This window comes from Emys orbicularis, chromosome 5, assembly GCF_028017835.1.
Source record: "Emys orbicularis isolate rEmyOrb1 chromosome 5, rEmyOrb1.hap1, whole genome shotgun sequence".
In the NCBI taxonomy this organism is placed as follows: domain Eukaryota; kingdom Metazoa; phylum Chordata; order Testudines; family Emydidae; genus Emys; species Emys orbicularis.
In genome coordinates this window covers 28,536,595-28,564,391 of record NC_088687.1, presented here as the reverse complement: position 1 = coordinate 28,564,391, position 27,797 = coordinate 28,536,595, and the positions used below count along the sequence as shown (strand labels likewise).

At 40.8% G+C, this 27,797-nt stretch overlaps 1 protein-coding gene across 1 annotated transcript in view; it reads left to right on the top strand.

The window, feature by feature from the left end:
• The window catches only part of ANK2 (ankyrin 2), a 240,292-nt gene that overhangs the window by 203,180 nt on the left and 9,315 nt on the right, over window positions 1-27,797 (top strand). The window contains exons 37-46 of the mRNA XM_065405155.1: window positions 1,212-1,337; window positions 4,130-4,252; window positions 4,997-5,029; window positions 7,481-7,502; window positions 10,680-16,487; window positions 17,918-17,992; window positions 21,630-21,761; window positions 22,430-22,576; window positions 23,716-23,992; window positions 26,041-26,335. Of these exons, the coding sequence (XP_065261227.1) occupies window positions 1,212-1,337; window positions 4,130-4,252; window positions 4,997-5,029; window positions 7,481-7,502; window positions 10,680-16,487; window positions 17,918-17,992; window positions 21,630-21,761; window positions 22,430-22,576; window positions 23,716-23,992; window positions 26,041-26,335 (7,038 nt within the window). The remainder of the gene's footprint in view (window positions 1-1,211; window positions 1,338-4,129; window positions 4,253-4,996; window positions 5,030-7,480; window positions 7,503-10,679; window positions 16,488-17,917; window positions 17,993-21,629; window positions 21,762-22,429; window positions 22,577-23,715; window positions 23,993-26,040; window positions 26,336-27,797) is intronic.

Here is a 27,797-nt window from a genome sequence, read left to right as displayed (position 1 = left end):
AGCACAGCACATTCTGCCTCCTGACAAATACTTTTTTTCTGCTCTAATTCCCACCATGCATAAATGATTTCTCAGGTTCAGTGTCTGGTGCTAAAGGCTGTGATAGGCAATCTTTTGCAGAGATGATAGATAAAATAGGTGCTCATTACATTGGCAAAGCTAAATTACTGGGAGGTAGAAGTAAGAAGGGCCCTTTGAATGTTCTGTTCGCTTGTGTCGGGTGACTCCAAAAGCTGTGATGAGGTGAGTTCCCGGGACTGAGGAAGGGTCGTATAAATAACTACCAGGAGATATAAGCAGTATCATAGAGGCATCCCAGACATTCACTTGAGCCCTGGTTTTCAGAAGTACTGAATGCTCACAACTTCAGTGGGAGCCAATGGGATCTGCAAGTGCACAACCCCTCTGAAAATTGGCCTTTGGAGCCCAGGCAAAAGCCTCAGCTCTAAGGCTGTTCCAAGTAGATTGGACCCTTATGGTCACCCTGCTGCAGAATAAACAAACTGTGGAATTATTTGAATTGACCAAGAAGGTAAAACGTGTAACCTCACGATACTCACAGCCAAATTGTCTACATTCCAGCTCAAAATCAGGATCCTGAGTTTGCTCATGGACTAAGGTCTTTCCTTCAACTGTAGTGGTGAACACAGAGTGACTGACCCCTTTAAGAGGGAGCAGGGTCCAGTGCACCTGTGACTTTGTCAGCTGCCACCCAGTGGTAGAGTTAGCCAGAAAAGGGCAGGTGAGAGCTGAAAAGAAAACTGGGGTAGGTGCACTTGTCGTGCTGTGGCATGATGCTAGAGGGTGCCCTGGGTGAGGGCCACCATATGGTAACCAGTTTAGTGCAGTATGCTGAAAAATGCACATATTCTTGTAAATGGAAAATCTGCACAGGTTCATAGAACACAAGGCATTGTTCTCATTTATAAGCACTTCTCACTACTCTTAGTAGGTGAAACTAGTATGATATTCAAAATTAGAATTGAAGTAAATAATCTGAAATGTGTCTTCACACATTCTGGATAATGCTAGATGGCAACACTAATGCTGAGTGTTGAGATCACTGTATTCTGAAAATTTTAAGATTGGTTCAAATCAATGCAGAATTGTGCTTACATAAGGATAAATCAAAATCTTGTAGAAATGAATATTGAATATGGCTATTAATATGATTTTTTTGGGGGGGGGTGTCTTTTTTTAACTCCACATAGGTATTAGAAGGAAAGCCTATCTACGTTGACTGCTTTGGCAATCTGGTGCCACTAACAAAAAGTGGGCAACATCATATATTCAGTTTTTATGCCTTCAAAGAAAATAGACTTCCACTGTTCGTCAAGGTAATGGAATAACTTCAGTTATGGACTGTGGTTTTATTCAGGGCTGGCTCTGGGTTTTCAATACACTTGTCAGTCTGGAAAATGTCCATCCCACAGATTCCCCACCTTCTCATATAAGAAATACTGAAATAAGTATTTTGTTGATATGAGCAACCACTGCCTTCTGTTGTCTGGTAGGGCAAACCAGACTTTATCGAATACAGTGGGCCCAAATCTGGGTAAAAATGCACTGTATGTGTACTAATCTGTGGCTATATCACTCTCATCAGTGCATGGCATACTTACAGTGATGCATTTCAGACTTCAATGTTGTGTCTTTTGGAATACTGCTCTCTACCTAATGAAATGAAGGAACAGCTCCATTAGTCTTTATGTTTTATTTTTCCGGATTTGATTGGTCCATTTGCAAGTGCAGTCCTCTGTTTTACAGAAATACATTGTGACAGAAGGAAACACTTATGCAAGGCAGCAAGTGCATTTACATAATTGGGAAAATCCTCTTAATACTCCTGTATTCCAACTCTGCTATTTGCAGTAGTAGATAAGCCTCTAGAGCCCTGACACTAAGGCTAGGTCTACACTACCCGCCTGAATCGGCGGGTAGAAATCGATCTCTTGGGGATCGACTTATCGCGTCTCGTCAGGACGCGACAATCGATCCCCGAATCGACGCGCTTACTCCACCAGCGGAGGTGGGAGTAAGCGCCGTCAACTGGGAGCCGCGGCAGTCGATTTTGCCGCCGTCCTCACAACAGGGTAAGTCGGATCTGATACGTCGAATTCAGCTACGCTATTCGCGTAGCTGAATTTGCGTATCTTAAATCGACCCCCCCTGTAGTGTAGATGTAGCCTAAGTGGTTTGACTGTGGTTCACGAGAAAGCTGCAGATACTGGTCTGCATCACAGACAGGTTGGCTGAATTGTACTGGTGCTGGCCTTACTACTTATCACACCAAAATCATATAAATACAGGTGTAGTTCTTCAACTGTTCTACAGGTATTCTTCAACTCTGGGCCCAATCTTACTCCCACTGAAGGCAATGCAAAACGTCCTTTGACTTCAGTGTGAGCAGGAATGAGTCCTTTATGTATATTTCAAATTATGCTGCTCATCCACTGCCTTCATAGGGTCTCAAGTGGAGGAGCAAGCTGATTGTGATAACAGCTGTAGTGATGCTCTCACTAAAATCCATGTTACTAGCATAGAGACCTACTGGCATGGATCTGCTATGCTTACAGTTACCTCTGACAAATGCACTTCTCTCCTTTTTAGAGGGGGAGTTCAGAGGGCTTCCGTTATCGTTTTAAGGTGACTCAATTACTTTTGAAAATTGTCATGTCAGTGGCACTAGAAACAGAAGAACTCAGCCCAGAGAAAAGCTCTTTCATAGGCAGTGCAGAGCAGATTTTCCCACAATTCCCTGGCAATGGGTTTCAAAGCCATCTCTAGGTAATTGTGCCCTGGAGTATTGGGATAATTCTGTATCACCAACAATGGTGCCAGGGACTACTGGGCTGAGATTGCTAAACCAGTCATTTCAGGGTTTTGTTTAAATTAAAAATGTTTAATAATCTCTGTGATGTAAAATTAATTTAGCTAGTCAGATGTACAAATGGGGATTAATTGAGAAAGTGAACTTTTGGAAAGCATCTACAATTCTAGATAGGTTAGTCATAACCAAGGAACATCCTCTTGTGTCACTTCTCCCCTGCCCAGCTCACTATTGTATGAATATGTCTTCCTTATATAGAACTGAATCAGCTGTGTTTATGTCACATACTGCTGGCTTCACATGGTTGTGACCCATCCTGAATTTTCTAATACAATCCTGAAAGTCTGTCATGTGGCTCTGCATCCTGTATATTCATGTTAATAGAAGTATGTAACCACATGGCTATATTTAAGACTAATTTTTATCATTTGGCCTTGGTGATGAAACCCGTAATGAGGTATAATTCTTTTATTTGTATGTACTTCCCAAGACTGTTTACAGAACCTAAAAACACTTCATATTTGAAGTCCTAAGTGTTGCATGTCCAGTTTTGCCTTACAGATGTGATACACGGGGATCTTCCAAGATTTACTTCAAAGTCTCAGAACATCTCATGATCTCATATAATTTTGTTTTGTTTCATGGGTTATACAGTGGTCACACTTAAATAACTTGCAGCTTTTTCAGAGATATTCCATCAGTATTCTCAATTTTAAGTGCACTGAATATGGCTTTAATTGATAAGGTATTTTGAAATGGAAGAAAACTTTTAAGTGTGACCTTTGTCACTCTCTCCCTATAACAGCAGCTAAATGATCAATTGCTCTCTTTTGTTACTAATGAAGTCAAAGAAGCAGCAGTTGATGATGATCTACCTAGGAAGATACAAGTGCATGTATAGATTATGGTGGTGGTATGTGTGAATTTTGAAGGTTTTTATTTTATAGATTAATTTAAAAATGCCCTAACATCAGTATGTCAGGGAACAACAGAGTTAGTGCATGTTATCATGAGAGCGTAGTCACAGTGCAATTACTGTCTCAAACTGCATTGTGTGAATAAGTCATTATTACTGACTTCAAAGTGTCTAAATTATTTTGCTGTTCTCTCCTGTTTTTCACATATATACACATACTCAAATATATAACAAACCAGAACAACGCCATAAACATACATCCACATACATGAAGAAGCTTTTTTCCAGATCTAATCTCTATCTGTAACTAGTTTTGACACTGCATATGGAATACAGAGTGCTGCTAAAGTACAGATTAAACTTTTATATCTTTGCTGCATTAGGTACGAGACTCCACTCAAGAGCCTTGTGGGCGACTATCATTTATGAAGGAGCCAAAATCTACAAGAGGGCTAGTCCATCAAGCCATCTGCAACTTAAATATCACATTGCCACTTTACACAAAGGTAATGTCAATTGTACTGTATCAGAGCTTTATAGAAGTTTTTGTCTAGGATCATCAGTGTCACAGCACAACCAGGAAATAGGCAGGAGGGCAAAAGATTGTTAAAGACTTACAATTTAGGACATGTTTTCTATAAACTCAAGTCAATCTATGTTAGGCTGCCAGACAGCTGCAGTGGATCTGGCTTCTTGTCAATTTCATGGCTCCAGTGGACAAAATGACAGCCAATAGATATAAGTAACGCAGTGTCTACAGGGACACCGCGTCGCCCTAACTATGCTGACATAAGCCCTAAGCCTCTCGTGGAGGAGGAGTTACTATGCTGGTGTAGTAGGACACTTAGGCTATGTCTACACTACCACGGTAAGTCAACCTTCGCTACGCAACTCTAGCTACGTGAATAACGTAACTGAAGTCGACGTACCTTAATATACACTGTATGTAGGAGTTCTATGATGTATACATACATTCCATAACAGGATTTAGGACACACTAGAAGCCTAAGACCCCACAAGCAGCTTTTCTGTTTGTAATTTGCTTGACGCTGCCACCTTTTATATTTAAACTGACCCTCTGCCATTTTTGACTCATGACAACTGACTTGCAAAAACTGTGCTTTTTACCTACTCTTGCCTGTTGAATTTTGTCAGAAACAATACTTTTCCTATCCTTTTCTTCTCAATATTCTGTATTTTTCCTCCTCTCTTTTTTCCTCTCTTGTTGCATGGCATTTTGGGGCTGAAAGGAATCGGAATCAGACCAAGAGCAGGAAGAAGAGGTAATTTTACTATAATGCCACTTCATCATGGCTCTGCTATTGCTTATTTCTACTAACAAGTGAGAACTAGCATACGTCTTGGAAGACTGAATGTTTTGTCCTTTTAGACATATTATATTGTCCACTGACCTAGTGCTACTGAGATGATCTAATGTGGTTCAGTTAGGAGCACCATTCCTCATAGGCTAATCCTTTTCAAGTTCCATTTTATGAAATTCATGGTTGCTTGCAAAATGGATGGGTATAAGGGTGAAAAGATTTGTTTTGTTTTTTTACCTAGGGAAAAAAGGTATTTTGTCCAACAATAACTACAAAGGACCTTTTTTTTTTTTTTTTTGGTATTGCAAAGATTTCAATAGGTGTTTGTAGTCTCAAAGCAGTGGTGCTGGAACAGTTTGTATAGTGGGGGTGCTTTGAGAGAGCCATTGAATCAAACTGTAAACCCTGTTTGTGATGGAAACCACTTCAAGCCAGGGGTGGTGCTGGTGCTGCACCCCCAGCACATCTAGTTCCAGCACCTATGTCTCAAAAACTTGTGCCTGATTCTCTCTTGTCTCAGAGCTGTGCAGTGCAGAAGATCGAGGATGGCGTCTAGGTGCTAGTTACACCTCCCTGATTCTCATACAGTTTAGAATTGCTACCAGGCAACTCTACAGGACCCCAAGTGCCAGTGGAGCATGGCATAGCAGAACTCTGCTCTGACCCCTTTGGAACAACCCTGACATGCTCTTCTACACAGGGGGAAGAAGCACAAACCCAGATCCAGCATAGTTACGCCCAGCAGAGAGTTCCACTATGCCAGGGAAATTCTTAGTGAGGAATTGAAGCCAGATTATGGCCCTTTGTGTCACCTGAATTGCACAAAGGGCTGTAACCCACTTGGAAATCTGGACCTTCTATGACAAAGTCCATGTATTTCTGAATTGGTTACTAAAGTCCAGCATAAATTTATTAACCGAAAATATTATTTCAGGGGTTCTCAAACTTTTCCTCCTAATAGAGAGATTGTCTGATGGGTCAGCTCTTCTTATATTTGCAATCACATTATATCCTTCCGGCAATTACAGATATTTCTTAGGCCCTGATCCTTAAATGGGGAAGTAACATTAGAACAGTTATGTATTTTTAGTTGTCTTGTATTGACAGTTACCAGCTGGAAACAGGGAGAGAGCTAGAATCATATGACCCACCTGCATCCTATGGACTATTAACATATTCTCCACGAATCACAGAACAGAGTTTGGAAACCACTATTGCAAGAATTTTAGATAACACAATTATTCAGGTTGCCATTTAAAAAACTAAATATTAGGGATTGGAATGATTATAATGGAACACACCTTAGGCCAGATATTCCTCTCCCATTTAAATAATTTGGCTGTATTTTCAGAAGTGCTCAGCTTCTGGCAGGTGACAAGTGAAAGTACGGCCATATTTTTAAAGAGCTTAAATGGCGACTGAGCTCTTTTGGAAATCTGGCCCAATTGGGGTGTGGATCATTTTTAAAAATCTGTCTCCATTTATCTATCTAATCTGATATCCTGCTTCTGTCAACTGCTGATACACGTAGGAGTTACAACTCCCTTCCCAACACCCAACAGTTTTAGACCCTGAACCATGAAGCTAATTGTTTCAGTTTTTTAAAATGACCTGCCTGGGCCAATATCCCAATGTAGAATTAAAGTAGTAGTTTTCATTGATTTTGTATTACTAAAATTAATTGATATGGACATAGAAGAACACTTGGGGAAATATTGTGAGATTAATTGTCCAAAAATTAGACCAATTTTAGGGAGTCTGTACTTCCCTTCATACATCTGTGGGATTTCTACTAGCAGTGCAGTAATTACACAAGGACATTGACATTAAAATAGTCGCTTACATTAATCTATAGTTGTTCACCTAAGGTTTACCAATAGTAATGTGACCTACCAGTGATCATAAGGCAGGTCTGTATCACAATTTGTAATAATGTATTTCTGTTCTGATCACTCCCTTGAAAAGCAAGAGATAGCAGATAAAGATAATATTTTGGGGCAACATCTTGCATTTATCCACATACAGAACTCTTATTGGCTGAAATGGGAATTCTTCACACTTACTGAAGACAAATTGTGGGCCCCAGTGTTATATGCAGTATGCTTGTAGCATTACCCAATTCCATTCCTTCCAGTCATTCTACCAACAGAGTTGACTCTCAGGGTTAAATGTTCAGAGTGTAGCCCCTAATTTTTCCTCACACCGTTTTGGATGTGTAAATTCCATTTACATGTGAGATTCTTTTATTTGTGCACAAATAATAGTGCTGGCAGAATTCCACAGACAAATCTGTGAAGACAAAACCAAAGGCCAACTTTGAAATTTTACCCCTATATGTCCTTATATATACTCATATATACACACACCAGTGTGATATTGTAACCATTTCACTTTATCTGTGTTCTCTTTCAGGTTGACGTGACCTCAGAAAAAAGTAAGATTAAAAAAATTATAACAACTGTTTGTATGAAAGCTGGTTAAGAATAAAGAAAAGCATGAAAGAGACCGCAAGCTCTAATTGACATTACTAATAATTATAATAGTTTAAAAATGTAATAGTAAGCAATATAATAGCTATTCAATTAAATACATTTTTAACTTATAAATTTATAAGTAATACCATATTAAGACAATTCATCTAAGCATTCACGTTCCTTCGACATCCCTAGAAATCCTGCTATTGCTGTTATGCTTGTATAAATACCCATCCCTCCATTTTTATGTTTTTGTATGTTCATTGGCATAGTATTGTCACCTCATTTTTATCAGTGAAATGACAGTATCACTTTTTAATAAAAGCATCACTAAACTCCCCAATATACATCATTAAGTTGATTACAAGAAACACAGGCATGCGTAAAAGTGATACTGTCCAAAGTAATCAGGCTGTGTAATCCCCATTACTGTGGTGAAATATGATTGGATATATGGCTTTGCTTAAATACCCCCATTATGTAGTGGAGCCTGACAGTTATTAGTTGGAGTGATAGGGATTAATGGTAGACTAATGAGAATGGACTGGCTTAGTCCTAACCTATACCAGACAAGTGCTCTGCTAAATGTCTCCCTTTAATGAAGATGCAAACCCAGACAAATTTATCTGCTCAATTTGAACAATCCTGTGATGAGAGCTGAGAGCTTTCATATGCAGCAATTTTTCTTACTAACTGCATTTTGGGGGGGAAATGACTTTTGACTTGTTTCAGGGTTGCAGCCATCTTTAAAAGTGAATACAATTTAATACAGAGGAAAAAGTTCATTTCTGCCTATCGTCTTTGGAAGTTTTGCTATTCATCCATGTGGCACTATACACCAAATTAGAACTAGTTATTTTTAGCACCAAATTCCTGAGACATTAATCTTTCCCATTTCCCCCTTTTTTTAAATTTATTTATTTAGCACATGGTGTCCATTGTGCAATAAACTCCTTTCTAGTGTGTGGATTTTACAGGATTTAATGGTGATTATTTGCACAATGCCAAACCGATCTTTTCTCTTTTGGGGTTCATAGGCGAGGCCCTGACCCTGCCAGAAGATCAGACTCCTGTGCCCATATGGGGTTCCATGCAGACACAGTGCATTGCAAATTTTGTTTTTATTTACTGGATTAAAAGGTTACTAGAAAGAAATGAAGCATTTGGAAATCCCAATTTAAAGGATTACAAAAAACAAGAAAAAACCCATCCCTGATGTACCAACCCTCTTCTTTTGTTGCCGAAACTGAGTGATTTTCATTAGAACACACAGGCTTTTCAAAGAGCCTGGATGCTTAAAATCCCAGTAAAATTCCATACCAGTCAGAAGCAGCTAACTAGACCTCCAAACCTGTATCAGTACCCACTAACCTGGATCCCTGGGCCTATGTGGAAATCCGTGGGAATTATGGCTGCTCCACATAGATAAAGGGGTCCACACTACCTATTCACATTGGATAGTTGGGGGCTTAATGCCAATATTTCCCATGAACTGACAATTTGTCAAATATTATGAGGCGTGCAAGATGTTGAATTTGTCTCAAATGTCTCCAAGTAGTTCTGGAGATTTCACAAGCTTGCCTCTATTTTTCATCAAACCTTAGTTGCTCTGTTAGCCTTCTCGTTTACCATAATGGGCATTTGGTAATACTGTAAAACAACACAGAGATGACCTGTTAGTCTGTGAAACATAAACGTCCAGTTTTACTGTGCCTACTTCCCCAGTGGAGGAATACTCGGAATTCAGGAAATACAAAAAAACTATTGCAACAGAGTGAATATTTTTTTTAAACAAATGCAGATATTTGATTGCACAGAATCTTTCAGATAGGTTTACTCCATCTTCAATTAATACCTTACGATACAGTATATTGTAATTTTTTTAAAAGCAAGAACAGTTCATTACATTTCAAATAAATAACAGTGGTGCTCTGGACATAACTGACATTAATCCTGTACTATTTTATTCAATCAGATGCAGATTTCTTAATAATCCTTGTTCGAATTTGGCCCTGTCACAAAATATTCTCCACAAGCAACTATGCCATATCCTGAGCTGCCTACAATCCTATACTTTGTATATTGGTTGTGGAGAATAGCCAATACTTCACCACAGTATGTTATGTTTATTTTCATGTATTATTTTAATTTATAACCATTCTCCACCTACTGCTTTTAAGTAAGGCTACATACCCAACACCTTTGCTTTGCATGGAAATAACTTGGCTTGCATAAACTGTATGTGTGTCCAGTGTGAATGTTTGATTTTTGGTTGCCATACATTACATTTTTTGAACCTTTAAATTCACATTTAAGTTGATTCACGGTTATTTTTATTTTCCCTTCTTTTTTTCCCTTCTTTTTTTATCCTCTATCTATACGTTATTTGTCAATGAGGATGTTCCAAGGAAAGGACCATACCTCTTGAAGCAGAAGAATGTTTGTTTCATTGTTTAGGTGTGAGATCCCCTTAGATGAAATGCCGGTTTGCAGCTGATTCAGATCTCTATATATTTGATCAGACTTTAGATTACTGCAGAATTAAATACACATAAATACAGATTTTTTATTTTGATCATTAAGAAAAACAAATGCATACTTCTACCCAAATGTTATTCTGACAGTTTGCTACCACTGGCTTTCACTTAGAGGAAATCGACTTTCAACCAATTTTAATGGGTTTTTTGTTTGTTTGCTTGCCCTTTTTTTTTTCTTTTTTCTTGTTTTTTTTATTTGAACATTGATCTATAACATCCAAACAATCTTGAGATGTCTATCTGTGTAATTTCACTGTGTTCCCGCATTGTTTTTTATTTTTAATTTTTGTTATTGTTGTAATTTTTATGTTGTCCTGATAATTTCGTTTGTTAAGCTTTGGTGGTGTTGTATGTGTGGATGTGCAATAGTGGGAAAATTAAGCAAGTTATTTCCTGCCCATTTTCCTTTTCAGTTTTTTTTTCCTGTTAGCTTTGCTTTGCTCTTGTATCCTCAGATCTTGTGGATCCACCATGCCCAGCCCATTTTGTTGACCTTCCTACCAATGCAACCAAAGACTGTCATTTTCAGTCCTGATTACATTTTTCAATCTCTATTTTTGATTTCCATTTTACTTTCAATGTTTTTCATTCACATCAAAGATGATGACGAGACAGAATCTACAGAAACATCTATCCTGAAAAGCCACCTGGTTAATGAAGTCCCAGTACTAGCCAGTCCAGACTTGCTATCTGAAGTTTCTGAGATGAAACAAGATTTGATCAAAATGACTGCCATCTTGACAACTGACCCTTCTGATCAGTCAGGTTCCATTAAGGTGAAAGATCTTGGGAAAGCCACTGAAGAAGAGCCAGGAGAGCCTTTTGAAATTGTGGAAAGTGTGAAAGAGGACTTAGAGAAAGTAAATGAAATTCTCAGACATGGAACCTACACAAGAGAAGACCATATACTGCCAAGGTCCCATTCTGGACGAGAGTTAGTGGAAGAGGAATGGGTTATTGTCAGTGATGAAGAAATTGAAGAGGCCAGACAAAATGCTCCTTTAGAAGCCATTGAACCTGCCTGTATAGAACTTAGGATAGGAAAAGGAACAACAGAGATAAGAAAGACAGACATGACAGGAATGGTAGACTATCTTACCGAGGATTTAAAAACCTATGTATCTCTTCATAAGGTGGAGCCACAGATATTCCAAGAAGATTTAGTAGGAGAGAGATTTGAAGCTGTTGTTATAAGCAGGGGTTCTGAAAAAGGAGGGCAGGGCTCTCCAACAGCTGAAACTCAAGGTACACAGGAACAACGCAAACCAGCCCTGGAAATTAAAAAACCAATTAGGAGGAAACTAAAAGATAAACAAAGGCAAAAGGAAGGAGAGGGAGAGACACAAGAACCATCAGGACTAACAAAGTTCAGTTCTGAGGAGTCATTAGATGATGAGCCAGGTTTAACACCTGCAGCTGTTCCTAATGTTAGTGCTGTATCCCCTGTAATAGAAGAAACGCCTATTGGCTCCATAAAAGACAAAGTAAAAGCTCTTCAGAAGCGAGTGGAAGATGAACAGAAAGTACGTTCAAAACTGCCTGTCAGAATCCAACCAAAAGAAATCACTACTGAGAGGGCTGTTACAAGGCCAGTGCAAGCTAAAAAAATAGTGCACAAAGCACAGCCACCTGTTTCACCCTCAGCTAAAACAGAAAGACTTGAAGAGACTATGTCAGTCCGGGAGCTGATGAAAGCCTTCCAGTCAGGGCAAGATCCATCCAAGAATAAATCTGGACTCTTTGAGCACAAAGCTATCAAACAAAAGCAACAGCTCTCTGACAAAGAACCAACTCAGAGAGAAGCAGTTTATTTAGAACGTGAAACAGAACAGATACCAACACCTAGGAGAACAAACAAAAAAGATAGCCTGCCAGCCAAACAAACCAAAGTCCTTAAGATAGATAAAGATTCCCCATCAAAAAAAGGACCAAAAGCTTCTTTTGATTACACTAAAGAGGAACCTGTAGATAGAGGCCAGGTAAAAGAACAGAGCTATAAAAGAACTGAACCTTTCTCTCCAGTATTTGATGAAGAAATTTCCAAGGAGGCAGCAATTGTGAAGGAAAGTACAGTTGATGACGACCAAGGAGACACTGACTTCCAGATCAGCCCGGACAGAAAAACCTCAACTGACTTTTCTGATGTCATTAAAGAAGAGCTTGAGAATAATGACAAGTACCAGCAGTTCCGACACCTTTCAATCACTGAGGAGGGAGAGCTTCACTTAGAGCAAGTACTGACCAGTCCTTTCAATGTTACCTTCCCATCAGAGTATGTGAAAGATGGCTTCCTACCTGCTCTCTCCTTGCAAAGTGGTGCTTTTGATGGTAGCTCAGAAAGCCTTAAACATGAAGGTGTAGCAGATTCTCCTGGTAGCCTACTTGATGGAACCCCTCAGATCAGCTCTGAGGAAAGTTATAAGCATGAGGGTCTGGCAGAGACTCCAGAAACAAGCCCTGAAAGTCTGTCTTTCTCACCAAAGAAAACTGAGGAAATTGGAGAAACAAAAGAATCCACTACGGTGCATAGAGCAGCAGAGACATGTTCGCCAAAGGAACTCTCTCCAATGAAAGGTGAAAGAGGTATTGCTGCAGAACAGCTGACTGCAGATACTGAAGCTATCAAATCTCATTCTGATCATTTATCAGAACAGGTACCTTCAGCCCCTGAGAAAGGGGCAGGCAAACTTACAGATAGTAGCTCAGCTTCGATTATGAAAGATGTTAGTAGTGCAAAAGAATCCAAAAGCACTGAACACACACATGTAACTAAATCTTCTGAAATGAAAGACAGCTGTTTAGAGAAAGATATGACTGGTGAACATCATGTTGTTATTAGAAGTCCCCAAGGATTGGAACTTTCCCTTCCTAGTCATCACAGTGAAAGCTTTAGCCCAGTGGCAGATGAATCCCTGGCTATAAGTCATAAAGACTCATTGGAAGCAAGCCCAGTGCTGGAAGATAACTCATCACACAAAACACCCGATTCCCTGGAGCCTAGCCCTATGAAAGAGTCGCCATGCCGTGATTCACTTGAAAGCAGCCCTGTAGAACAAAAAGCAAAGGCTGGCATTCTTACGGGACAGGTTCCCCTTCAGTCTTTCCCTACCAGAGCAGAAATGTTCCCAGAGTTGGCATCTATGCGTTCCAGAATTCTCCGCGACCCTGATGGAAGTGCTGAAGATGACAGTTTAGAACAAACATCTCTCATGGAGAGTTCTGGGAAAAGTCCTCTTTCACCTGACACTCCTAGCTCTGAAGAAATTAGCTATGAAATTACACCCAAAACTGCAGACTCGCAGGCACTGTCAAATATATCTAAGTCAGCCACAATCCCTGAAGTCAGTGAAGAACCAGAGGATGATTCAGAAAGTGAACCAAAGAAGAGGCTCACTCCGGAAGAGGAGATGTTTAAAATGGTGACCAAAATCAAAATGTTTGATGAATTGGAACAAGAAGCAAAACAGAAAAGAGAGTACATAAAGGATAAAAAGCACGAGGACTCTTCTTCAATTCCTGATTCGGGTGTTACATGTGAAAATGAAGTACCAGAGCCAACAGCTGTTGAAGAAAAACATATACCTACAGTAGTGATGTCTTCTGCGGACACTAGAAAAAGTTCTTCTTCTTCTGAAAGTGAGCCAGAATTGACTCAGCTGAAAAAAGAAGCTGACTCAGGCCTCTTAATGGAGCCTGTAATTCGAGTGCAACCTCCTTCACCACATCTATCTGGTGTAGACTCCAGTTCCAGCCCTGAAGAAGCAGGATTTCAACCTATTGACTCCAAACAACATGTTTTCAGGATGGAGTATAAATCAGAATCAGATAAGCCAACAAAGAAAGACAAAGAGGAACCATCTGAGTTTGGTGATAGCTGTAAAGCTTCTACTGAAGAATCAAACATTTTTCACTGTGATGCTGGTATCATAGCAGAAACTGATGAATCAAAGTGTTGTTATAGTACCGATGAAAGTGAAACAATTAGCCCTAATGGCCCAGTGACCCGACTTGATGGTGCTTTCTATCATGCAGTTGGTGATGATGCTCAAAAAGAAGTTGGGGTTCATCAGCTGTCCCCAGCACTACAGCAACACCATGCTTCTCAGGAACAGACTGATGCCGCTGGAAAGTTAACACATGAAGACCTCAGTGCTTCAGGGGATGTGTCTGGGAAAGGATATGGTCCCTTTGGACATGATACTTCTCATAGTTCTGCATCACAAGACGATGCATTGGCTGAAGATGTTTCCCGTGCACGCTCTACTTTGGGAAGTGGTTTGACAAAATCGGGCAAAGATTTTGAGACATGCCAAAGTGTTTCTTATAGTGAGGAGCCTTCCACAGAATATTCATCCCTTACCACTAAAAAGGATGAATTTGAAGGCTATGCAGCAGATACTGATGAAAGTGGTGTTCCACATATAACAAGCCCATATGAAAATGTCCCTTCTGAACATTTTTTCACTATCTGTGAAAGTAGGATAGAAACTGATACAAGGCAGATGACAAGTCCATCATCCAGAGATGCTCATTCTGTTGAAGTAGAAACAACCATTGAGGAAACATTAGTGGCAGGTTCTTTTAGCAGACATGCTCCTTCAGGTGAAGATCAAACTTCAGAAGAGGTGTATATGGAAATAGAGTCAAAACAGAAAATATCAACTTCAGTGCCTTCAACAGCAGACCCCACAGCATTAGATCAAACTGCCCTTCAATATATAAAAGATGAAGCTGAAAAACTGATCAGCCAAGTAGTCATCACTAAAACAGATGTGGATTCTGACAGGTGGAGTGAAATACGTGAAGACGATGAAGCTTTTGAGGCTCGGGTGAAAGAGGAGGAGCAAAAGATTTTTGGTTTAATGGTGGACAGGCGGTCACAGGGTACAACGCCTGATACCACACCAGCCAGGACACCCACAGAAGAAGGGACACCAACTAGTGAACAAAACCCTTTTCTCTTCCAGGAAGGAAAGTTGTTTGAAATGACTCGAAGTGGAGCCATTGACATGACCAAAAGGAACTATGCAGATGAAAGTTTTCACTTTTTCCAAGTGGGGCAGCAGTCTCAAGAAGAAGTTTCTTTATCTGAAGAAATGAAAGAGGCCGCAGAGATGGAATCTCCTAAACTAGAGAGATCACCAGATCCATTTGCACCTTCAGGATCAGATGAAACTGATATACAGGAAAAAGATGCACTTACAATAGCATCACCAGTATCTGAGCCTCCTGATAAATCAGAGGAAATGACTAGCACAGGGGTCAGTGTGGGCACTACAAAAGCTGAACTTAAATCTAGAATTCCCATTAAAATGGGTATTTCAGTTTCTTCAAAATCACCAAAGAAAGAGACTGCTGCCTCTGAAGCTTCTGAAGCAGATCCCTTCTCCAAAGTGGAAACTGCTGATGGATTTGACAGCAGTCAGGTGCCTTGCCCTGTCTCTCCAGAGCAGTCCGTGATAGATGTACAGTTAGATTTTTCCACAGTCACTAGGTCTGTGTATTCTGAACAGGATGATGAGTCCCCAGACTCTTCACCAGAGGAACAGAGATCCGTGATTGAAATCCCTACTGCTGTGCTGGAGAGCAGTGTGCCTTCTTCTGAAAGCAAATCCAAAATTCCTGTCAGAACAACTCCTGCTGCACCGCCGTCGTTGCAACAATCAGAATATGAGATCCTGCCCTCAGATGGCTTTCTGGACAGCTTGCAAGACGAAATAAAAGATGACCAAACAAAACCAAAGTCTAAAATTCCTGTCAAAGCAGCTTTCCAAAGAGCCGAGCAACAGTGTGCATACACAGAAACATCTGTCCAGAAGCCACAGTCACCCAAAGCTCTTGATAGGACATGCAAACTATCTATGAAACAAGATAATCGAAGCAAATCTGAATCTGATGCAAGTATTCCCATGAATCCAAAGACTAGGCGTTCAATAAAAGCTAGGAGTTATGCTGAGGTGGAAGCAGAGACCAGAGAGAGGGTGGATGAGATGAAGCTTGAGCTAGAATCAGATGATGTGACAACAGCAAGATCAAAGATATTTTCATCAAGACTGCCAGTTAAAAGCAGAAGCACCACAGCTTCCCACAGTACTGTTAGTCCCACAAAAGAACATAAGGACTACTTTTTTGACCTTTACAAAAACTCCATAGAGTTCTTTGAAGAGATTAGTGATGAAGCTTCCAAGTTAGTGGATAGACTTACCCAGTCAGAAAGAGAACAAGAATTAATTTCAGATGATGAAAGTAGTAGTGCCCTAGACGCTTCTGTTATTGAAAATGTGCCATCCATTGAGACCCAGCATTCAATTCCTGAAGACATCTTTGACACCAGGCCCATTTGGGACGAGTCCATTGAGACTCAGATTGAGCGTATTCCTGATGAAAATGTCCATGACCGTGCTGAAGGTATTTGCCAGCCACTGGGATTCCTAGTGCTACGCATGTCATGAATTTTATAATTCTTTTGTGTGGGTGGGTGTGCGTGCGCGCGCGCGAGTGTGTGTGATTTGTGCATCATTTTCTTTGAGCTTTCTGTGATTGTTAACGCGTTTGTGTAAGCTGTGTTTGTTATTGTATTGTGTCTATATTTTCTTGTCTGGGAAACAGTCTCAAGATTGCGCACTGCGAATGCTTATGGAAAGTGTTAACACAATAAGCAGAAAATCCTTCGGTAAAAATGTGATATTATTTTGCCTTTAACTCAACTGATTCTTCAGGCCATGTGAGTTTTGACTTTTGGTTTTCCTTGATCCTAGATTGACCTTCTATTTTTACTAGTGATAAAATATTTTGGCGAATAAATATGCACTGTTGTTGAAAATGGGATAGGTGTATTTTTTTTTCTTTTGCAGTTTGAGGCCTCAGTACTGTTTCACATTTTAAAAATCATTAAACTTTGTTTTTTGACAGCCAATTTCTCAAGAATGCTCCACATTTCACCAGTAACTTAATATAGTGCATAGTGAATGGTGGTGGTTTTTCCCCCCAATAAATGTTAACTTTTATATTATATCATTGAGTAGCCTCAAGGAAAAGCCAATAGCTAAAACTTATAAACGCAATCTGTATTCCTGTAACTAACCATTGAGATAGTAATTTCATGAAATCCATGGGAAAACCAAAACTTCAACTCTGCTGGTCTAAAATTGGATGTGGGGATGGGTCCTTATACTTTTATCTCTGAAATATATAAACACTGACAAGTGGAATCTTGTCTTTCCCAGGCTTTCTTTGTAAATATCCTGGGTTATTCTTTGAATTCAATTGTAATAATCTTTAATGAAATAATCAAATAAAATATATTGCTAAATACCAAATACAAATTGTAATTTGAAATTCCTTGTGATTGAATAACATTTTCTTTAAAATAATAATATATCAAAATGAACAAATTGCAGTACATTTTTGACTTCTCTTTGGCATTGACTAAAGAGAGCATGGAAAAACACAGTTTTTGTCCGAGTAACAGTTTGCCCTCTCCTCTTTTGTTCTAGATATAAGGGGGCTTATTGTTAAATAGAAGCCTAAGAATAACTTTTTGGGCCAAAATGGGTACAGTAGACATTTACATCCTATTTTGGCATCTACATGAGTAGTCTGATTTTCAAAAATGCTGACCAGCCAAAAGCTCCAATTTGAAAATCCTTTTTTGGCACCTAAATAGGGCTGTAAAAGCCTAATGTTAGGTATCCATTTTTAAACACTTAGCCACAGTTTATGGAGCTCCAGAGCAGTTAGAAGAAGAATGCTTTCCTTTCTTGAGATACATCAGTTTTGTAGCTTCTCCTTGACTTGTTGGTAGACAACTTGTGGCTGTTCTGTTTGACCTTATTTAGATCAACAGGAGGATCAAGGAAGAACAGAGGAAAGACTGGCACACATTGCTGATCATCTTGGATTCAGCTGGACAGGTAAACTGCATGTAATCTCTTTCAGATGAAGTATGTTTATTCAGAATTGGGCTTTTCTTCCATTTCTATGCTTCTGCCAAATGTCTTCTTTATTAATGAAAGACAGTTCTCCAATAGCTTATAGAAACTAGGGTCTTCTCAGGATATTGATGAAATTACGACCTTGCAGTAAAGAAAAGGAAGAGGATGGGCCAGATTCTAGACTCTATGGCGCCTCACTCTAGGGCCAGCATAAGAATGGCACAGAACCAACATACATAAACCAATATCACTCCTCCACGCAGCCCCCCAGGACTCTGGTTAGAGGCCATATCAGGGCACGTGGGTGTGTGGCCTTGTGCAGCCTGTGCGCTGGCAATTCTGGGCTGCAGAGCAGCCCCAGGCAGCTGACTAAGTCTTCCATAAATGAGAGCAGCCCTTTTTTTTTCAGAACTGATGGCCGAGTTTGGGGAGATGAAAGGGGCCATATTTGCAATGGTGATTTTATCTGCAGAAACCCACACCAGGGTGAGACAGATACATCATTGGTGGAGAGGCCAAACTGGAACTGAGTGAAATTAGTAATTCTGTTGCTGGAAATCAGCTGACAAGAGGAATTTAAAGAGAATGAGCTGTGCATAGTTCTCTGTCCTGCATTTGGGTGCACATAGTCCAACAAAAACTTTAAACTCAGCTTCCCTTGAGATCTACATTTGCAATGAACTCTGCACCTTTTCTCACTCAGTCCACTGTACCCGGACCATCCTCCCTGGCCCTATGCCATGCAACCCCACTCTCCTCTTGTCATACCTCTAGTAGTTTCCCCATGAATTTAGAGAACAGAATCCTCAATCACTTCCTAAGGGTAGGCAAATTTACCATGCTCCTTGATGGAGGAATTCCAAAGAAGTCCCATTTTGCTGTAACCCTTTAGGGCAGTATGAAATCCCTGAAAATAAACTGTGTTCAAAGGGTTGAAAAGGGAATTACATACTGGAGAAAATTTTAAAATCCATCATTTGAACAAAATGAAGTTAATCTGTACTGGGTTTTAAATAATTATCCTCACCGTATTTGCAAAACATCAGTGATGTTTTTGTTTCAACAAATATCCCCATCCCTCTACTTTGAACCTGCAGGTAAGTAGATGACTTGTGCCTCCCCATATTGAGGGGCTCAGTCTAAAGGGGACGACACGTGACCGCCCCACGTGTCTTCTCTGCCCAGTGACCTCTCCCTGCCCCATGTTACTTGCCCCAATGCCCATAGATCTCTAGTCTTGATACCTTTTCAAGGTCCTGTGTCCTCTTGCTCTTCTATTATGAGGCACTGTCCTCCTCTCTCTGCGCCTCCCCCCTGCACGTTCGGCCACTCTCCCTGACATCTGGGTGGGGAGTGGGACGGAGTCACTTCTGCTTGAGAGAGCCTGGCTTGGAGGCAGCAATGGCCCACTCCCTGTCAGGCTGCCAGGGAGAGCAGCTGAACATGCCAGAGGGCGCCGTAGGGAGAGAAGGACAGAGTCCCTCTCCCTCTCCCTCCCCGGCAAGCCAATCTGGGGTGGGACACTTGACCCTCCATGCCCCCCCTACACATCGTTGGAGCTACTGCTGTGGCTCTCCCCTTCCTCCTCCTCATTGTTCATGGCTAGAGTTTCTGTCTCAGGCTCCTCCGAGGTATCCACGGTGGTCTCTGGGGTGCTGGTGGGGCCGAGTACAGCATGTAGCTCATTGCAAAAGCAGGAGGCCTGTGACTCTGCACCAAATCTATTGTTGGCCTCCCTGGTCTTGTGACTATGCTGGCGCATTTCCTAGGTGTGTGCTCACCAAGCTGGACAATCAGAAAAAGGCGTTTCAAAAACACATGGGGGAGTTTAAAGGGCAGGTGGCTTCCAGTCTCTAGGACCTCTCTACAATTGTGACCAGAGCAGTCACTGTCACAGAGACCGGGGCATTGTGGGACAGCTAGGGTCAACAGAAGTCATGCAGTGTCTACACTCACACTGCATTGACTTCAATGGGTCGATCATGGCTCAGTGCCATCTAGGGAGGTGGTTTTACTGCATTGTCATAATAGGGATCTTACATTGGCCAGAGACAAATCTGAGTGTAGGTGCATGCAACTTTATAGTGTAGATCAGACCCAGTGTTCCACACATTCCTTGCCCTCCTGCTGCACAGAGAGGAAAAGGGTCACTTCATATCCCAGCGTGGTATTGTAAGGACAGCTCACCATCTTGCCTTTAATTTGGTCTTTTTTCATCACAAAAGTTGTTTTAGCCATACACAGCAGTGACAAACCTGAATTCTGAGTGGTTAGAATATTCTAATGATGGCAGCAGAGCAGAATGCCTGCCTGAAACCTGGAGGTATACACATACATAGTGGCAAAGGTTCTTCTTCCCTATTTTACTTTGCGGATACAAGGAAATTGTTTTTAGAAAAAGTCCTGCATGACTCACAGATCTAAGTCTAATTTGTAGCTAGAGTGCATGTGCCAAATTTGTTTTTCCATATGTATTCTAGCTGGTTACATTTTGTTTCAAAATTCCAAAAGGGCATGGATTTACTAAGGGCTAGATTACGCAATCTGGGGCCTTTGGTACATCACTTCATGGGACCCCCTATGGCCCTGCCATTCAGAGTGGCTGTGGCAGGGGGTCCCCCCTTCTCTCCCAGAGAGACAGGAGCAGTGACATGGGCCCCAATTTTCCTGCCAGGAATGGCAGCAGGGGTTCCCCAGTATTTACCGCAGCTGCTGAGTTATATCAGCTTGGACGAATTGGCCCAAACCCAGGGGCGGCTCTATGTATTTTGCTGCCCCAAGCACGGCAGTCAGGCGGCTTTCGGCAGCACGCCTGCGGGAGGTCCGGCTGGTAACGCGGATTCGGCGGCATGTCTGTGGGAGGTCCGCCGGTCTCGCAGCTTCGGTGTACCCGCTGCCGAATTGCCACAAGACCGGGGACCTCCCGCAGGCACGCCGCCGAAGGCTCCCTGACTGCCGCCCCCACAGCGACCGGCAGACCACTCCCCACGGCTTGCCGCCCCAGGCACACGCTTGGTGCGCTGGTGCCTGGAGCCACCCCTGCCCAAACCCATGCCCTCTTCTGCTACACACTCTCTTATGTTGAAGAGGTATCGGCAGGAGCCTCCCACTAAATCCGGGTGTAGTTCCCTCTCTCAGAATTATAATTTGAGGCTATCTGCCAACACAAGCAGACCTGGCTACACTGATTACTCTCAGTTCACATGTTCAACTTTTCTTCCAAACCATAAATCCTAGAAACGTTGTTTTTTTTTAAATCGGAATGCTAAGTTTCTGACCATCACATGTCCATAGAGGCCTCTAGCATTTATGCCTTAATCCAACCCCGGACTCAGTGCCTGCAAAATGTGTCATCATTTAAAATTAACCAGTCCTTCCAACTAGATTCAAAAAGCTTCAGATACTAAATGGAAATTGGGAATGATGGATTCTGGAGGATTTGGTGATCTCTAAATAAAAATGTCTCGCCCTAATGTCTGTAGGTATGGCACATAAAATGGAGAGAAGGTTGGTGTCAGGGAAAGTAATCTCTGAGGCTGCAGCTGCCAGCCCAAAAAGGGGCCCAAGCTAACAACAAATGTGAAAGGCTTTACAAAAAATGGTTTCTTGTTCACAGAATTAGCAAGAGAACTGGATTTCACAGAAGAGCAAATTCACCAGATCCGAATTGAAAATCCAAATTCCCTGCAGGACCAGAGCCATGCACTTCTGAAATACTGGCTTGAAAGGGACGGGAAACATGCTACAGGTGAATTTTCAGTTATTGCACGAACTGTACTTTCCCAGACTAGCAGGGCTAGACATCTGCTCACCCACAGTCACACAAAGGGAATATAGATAAAGCTTAGAAGAGTACGAAGGCAACTGACGAAAGAATGTACTTTCTTTTAAGCAATAGCATCTGCATAATGAGGAATAGCACAAGATTTTGTGTTAAAGTAAGTTATTTATCGCAGCGCATTTGGAAGGTAAAAGCATAAAATCTCACAGAAGGCAGAAATGAGTTATCCCACTTTGCAAATCTAGGCCTAGGTACTTACAAAGGTATTTATGCACCTGCCTTTGATTTCAATGGGAGTTAGGCCCCCAGATATCTCTGAGCATATTGGCCTTAAATCCTACATTACCCACGCAAGCAGAAAAATGTGCATTAGCTGAGGACGCTTTCTAACTGATGATGTTAGAATAATTCATGCATGCAACCTTTCCAACATATCAGGTTTTCTATAATAACATTAATACAATTTTTTCGTTCTGTCCCTTGGTTCTTTTCACATATGAGGTATCTGCATTGTATGTATGATAATGCTGTTTGAATATCTTACGTATTTCTGTGATTTGGGGCATTGGTGGCCCAGGAGTGTATGCAAGACAGACCTCTCAGCTCAACTAAATGGTGTCTTTCTAACATCACAGATACAAGTCTTACCCAGTGTCTAACAAAAATCAACCGAATGGATATTGTTCATCTAATGGAGACCAGCCACATGGACTCTGTGCAGGGCCATGGCGCTCGCACCTATGCAGAAATTGAACAAACGATAGGACTGGATCATAGTGAAGGTAGATGCTTCTTGATGTTAACCCTTCACCTTTTCCAGCAAGTTACACTGACAAAGTGATCTCATCTGCGCACCAGATTCCGTTCTCAAATGGGTAGTTAGGAGACTCACCTAACTTTTCCATTGTACTTGTGTTGTAGTAGCATCTAACTTTAAAATCAGGACAATTTAATAATGAAGAATGTAGATGAAATAATACATTTAATCAAACACCTACCATAACCAGTTCTTATAATGGAAGTAAATGAACCTTTGCAGAAATTATTGTACACTCTGGGGCAACCTGCTCACAGTTATACAGTACAGGTGATTCCATGGAAATCAATGAGGTTGTGCCCATTTAAATGAGAGAAAAGTTTATCCCACATTTAAAAATACTTTATGTAGAATATTAAAACAATATTTGTTCCATAGCTTGGAAGGCCTCTGAATACAAGTGTCCATGGTATAAACTGCATTTGGTGCTGTGATTTTGTTGGATTTCATAAAGAGTGGCAGTCGTTAGATGGAAAGACATTTAAGAAACACCAAGATGTTACACAAAGTGGTATTCTCTCACCATTCTTTGGATAAAATATGAATATAAGGTCCTTATTTAAAGATCCTATTCCACTTTTCATTAGAGTAAGAATGTTAACTACAATGTCTTGATCAAATTCCAATTCAGGTAATTACATTCTTCTCACCTAAATTCCTCCTGCAGTTTTAGTTGGCTAGAATATTCTTCAGTCTTCAAAACATTGTTACTGAGCACTTTAGGACTTCGTGAGTGAAGCAATAATCTACATATCCCTGATGTACTTCAAAGGGCTATTGTGGGTCTGAATTAATATTTCTGAAGTGCTTTCAGCTCGTTCAATGGCTGTTATTTTAGATAGGGAGCTCATTTGTTTTGCAGGTTACTGTAAAGAAAGCTGCGTGGCAATCCTATTGATAAGTCCAACATTTCACCAACTACTTTAATCAGTTTCTTCATTTTCCACCCAAACTGTGCACTTATAAACCATCCACAGCCCATGATACATTGAGGTTTTGAGAAGATGTGTTTCTTCTGCCTATTGAACCTCTGACTTAGAGTGGCAAGATCATCACACTTCCCAGGGAGCATTCTAATTGTGTTTTTTCTTAACTCATTCCTAGGATTTTCTGCACTGCAGGAGGAACTGTACAGTCCAAGACACAAGAAGGAAGAGGAGCATTATAAAGAGAGTGAGCCATTTGATCACCCTCCCATTGTCTCCGAGGAAGACACTTCTGTCAGTTACTCTTCCTTTCAGGAGGGCACTCCCAGGACTGAGACAGACATATCAGTTTCAGAGCTCCTGCGACAAGCACACAAAGAGCGAGTGCAAGCTGAGTTCTCCGGGAAACCACAGGATCTGCCAGAAGATTCATCAGCTGCACAACAGGAGTACTTGTAAGCATCAAAAGATGGCTGGTCAAATCCATAACCGATCTCATGATGAACAGAAATGTACTTTTATTTATTTTGTATATCTTTAAGGATATGCTTCAGGGCTTAAATTAATCTCTCATTATTTGAGATCAGGATGAAATCTATGTGGGGTTCTTTATACAGGAGAGGAAACTCAACAGGGTCAGGAAAGAAAACTCAGTCATGGATTGGCTCATTATTAGTAATAAGGAATAATTTTGTCTCAGTAATTACAAAAGAAAAGAAGATGTAGGCATGAATGGGTGGAATTATTTTGGAGGGCTGTTTTATTGATTGGGGTGCCAGCAATTTTTAAATGACAACTTTGCAACAGTTGAGTTATATTTTAGATGTTAAAACTAATAGTAATAATTCCCTTAATGGAAAGGATCAATGGCAGAGGGGTGGCATTGGTTATTTGCACATTGTATCTTTTACTTTCAGACAGGAATTTTAATTCAGAACACTAACCACACTTCCACCATAATCTTTATTTGCTAAACTCAGAACTATATGAATAACAAGAACTGTATGTGAAAGGTAAACTTCAAATAGTCAAGGAGAAAGGAACATTGCTTTAAAGAGAAAAGGTGTTTCAGGACTGCTTAAAGTAACAATACACTTTAAAATTATAGGCCCAGAGGGAGCGCACAGCACAGCTTAGGGGGGTTGGTAGTGTGTAAAGGTAGCTTTGACCCACCTTTACATTCATGTGATCTTGGTCTGGCTCTGTGCTGGGAGTGCTGCTCTAACTTATGCTGAGAAGGACCAAAAAAAAGGACTTGGATTTGCTTAGAGATAGTAGACTGGAAACATTTGCAGAAGACAACATGCTCAGGTACAAATACTTAGAGTATACAAAATGTCAATAAGATCTTACATTTTCTGTACATACTGAGTATGAAGTATAGATTTGTTGAAGTTATTTTGGTGCTGCTTAAGATGATTTTAAATATTGTGTTCAGTGACAGTCGTCATATTTTGGAGAGGATAGTATTGAGATTGAATAGATGTAGCAATGGCCAGGGAGAAATGATTCCAGCCTTTGATGTACAGCATGAATTTGGAAAAAAGATTGGCCAGACTTGACTTAAATAGGGTATGAAAAAAATAAGAGAGCCAGGGGGAGAGGAATCATATAATGCTACAAATGGTTTTGAAAGGAAAAAAAATTACTTTGAATTAACCGAAATAATCTTTCATTTATATTGAGACAATATTTTGTTAAAGTATAGCCATTTGGAACCATATTGTGTAACCTTTACCAATACTCATAAATGTTTACTCATACAAATAGTCCCATTAACTTCACTCGGACTGGTCATATAAGTAATTACTCACAATTCTGAGGAGGGAGCTTACAATCTTGGACTTAATTTGTAATTTTTCATAATCTTATTTTTCCAAATCCAGAAAGGATTACGTTTTAAGGAGAAAAGTCACAAATTAAAGCTGTCTATGGGTGTTGGCTCCCGAACATCTTAGAAGCAAAGGGTTGGATTCTGCTCTCACCTTTTCTTCCCTGTGTAACTCCACTGACACTGATGGAGTTGCTCTTGATTCATATGGATGCAAATGAGGAGAGTCAACCCCAAAGTAACATTCCAGAAAATGAAGTGCCTGATCCTGCTCTCCCAGCAGTGTAAATCAGGCATGAGTCCCATAGATGTGTGTGGAGTAAAATTGGGGGGAATGGGAGGAGACTCAGACTTGAACTGTTTCCATAATGTTTCATGATAAATACTGTATTCACTAGATAAGCAGAACTAAACCTCTGAAGTCACCATTATTCCCAAGCATATGACAGCACAATTTGCATATATGTAGGTTTCAGTTTTATTGTTAACTCTTTTTGGTTCTTTTGTTTTAAATGTTTTATACTAGCAATTAAACAACACTTGTGAAAATAACTTTGCAAAGAAATTAGTTCATGGAGTATGTAACCTCACTTAAGCAGAGCACAAATGTCATATTTATGGGGCTCATCATAGAATGCTTTGTAGTTAGCTCCTTGAATCTGTAATCCACAGTGTCACAACTCCAGGAACAGAAGAATCCATAGCACCAAAGGCTGAAAAATCAGCAGGCTTTGCAAAGGAAAAATCTAAAGGCTTCACCACAGCATCTGAAGAGCATGAGAGGCCATATCTTCAGACGCCATTGTCCAGTGAGCGAGGTGACTCTCCCATTGCACAAGAACTTGAGGACCTCCAGCTCTCCCAAGAAGAACTTTCCCCAAGGAGAACTAGTCTGGTTATAGTGGAATCAACTGATGAACAGCCAGCAAAATTTGAAAGACATTATGACGATGAATCTTTTGAAAAGGTAAATACCAACCTCCCCCGCATCATAAAATATTTGTTCAGGGAGAGCAAATTTCCTTTGTCTGGAGTCTTTGGGTTTTTTATCTTTGTTTTATTTTGTCTTAAGCAGATGCTGGCAAAATCAGCTCTCATGGGTATCTTTAAGCATGATGTGACAAATTTAGCACTGACGTAAGCATCAACAACTTGCATTGATGACAATGGGAGCTGTGCCCACTCACATCAGGATTGAATATGATCTTTAGAATGAGACGCATTGTCTGAGTGCAGGCCTGTGAGATAGGCACTCCTGTGTTCTAACTCCAGCTCTGCGGTGACTCCCTCTGTAGCCTTGGGAAAGTCACTACATTGTTTTGACTCAGTTTCCCCATGAGTAAATGGTCCTTTCACATGGTCGTTACAAGGATTAAGTATTAATCTGTATGGAGGTTTTGAAGCACTATGATCTGATTCTGCAGCATTTATTCTTATTTAGCACTATGCAAGTGGTGCCACTGAAGTCAATAGGACTGTTCATGTGAGTGAGAACTACTCTATCTCAGAAAGGGTTGCAGAAATAGGCTCTGCATCGGGGGGGAGCTAAAAAAGAAAAGACAGTCATGAAAGCCAAAGGAAAGAGAGACTGACAGTGTCAAAAGCAGTAAAGAGGTGAAAGGGTCATAGTGGCTCTGAAATTTGACCAAGAAAAGGTTGTTAGGTGATTGAGAGTGGAGACAAGGCCATGGAGGGAAGATGAGAGTAGGTTTAGGATGAGTTGGATTGAATCTCAGGGCAGTGATGGTAGGTGGTGTGCTCAATGAGGTTAGAGGTATGGGGGAGAAGTGAAGGTTGGTGGGAGTCTGAGAGGCGGGTGGCTCATTGGTGGTTTTTTGTTCATTTATTAAGACCAGGGAGCACCTCCCCCCCTCCCAGCATGTATTGTCAGGAGCATGAGGAAGAATGAGAGTGAGACAGGTTGAGGGACAGTTGAGGTGGGAGGAGAGCTGTCAGTAGGGATTGGAGGCACTGAGACAAGAGGGTTAGAGGTGAGAAAGCCATCAAAGTCAGAGGAGGAAGAGAAAAGAATGATAATGGGGCAGAGGACAGATCTCATCAGTAAAGTTAAAGAAGGGAAATACAGTTCTGGATTTGTTGTCTTAAGCTGATAATGTATTTTACATTTTCACATCCAGCTAGGGCTGGGAAGTCTCAGAGCCAAGATAACATTAAGTAGGGTAGCAGTGAGAGGGCTCAGCATAAGGGAAAGTGGGCCCCGCCTCTCACCTGCCACTATACCGAGAAAAGGAGGAATAGCTTTCCTGGCTCTCCTCAAAGACAGTCTTGCACTGGAAAAAAATTAGTGAGTGTTCATAAGATCAGATTTACCAAATCTTTTCTGAACATCCTAAAAAAGTACGAGTCATCGACGATTCAAAGATTTGGTGCTATGCTTATTTGGCTTGGAGTAGCACATCCAGCACTAC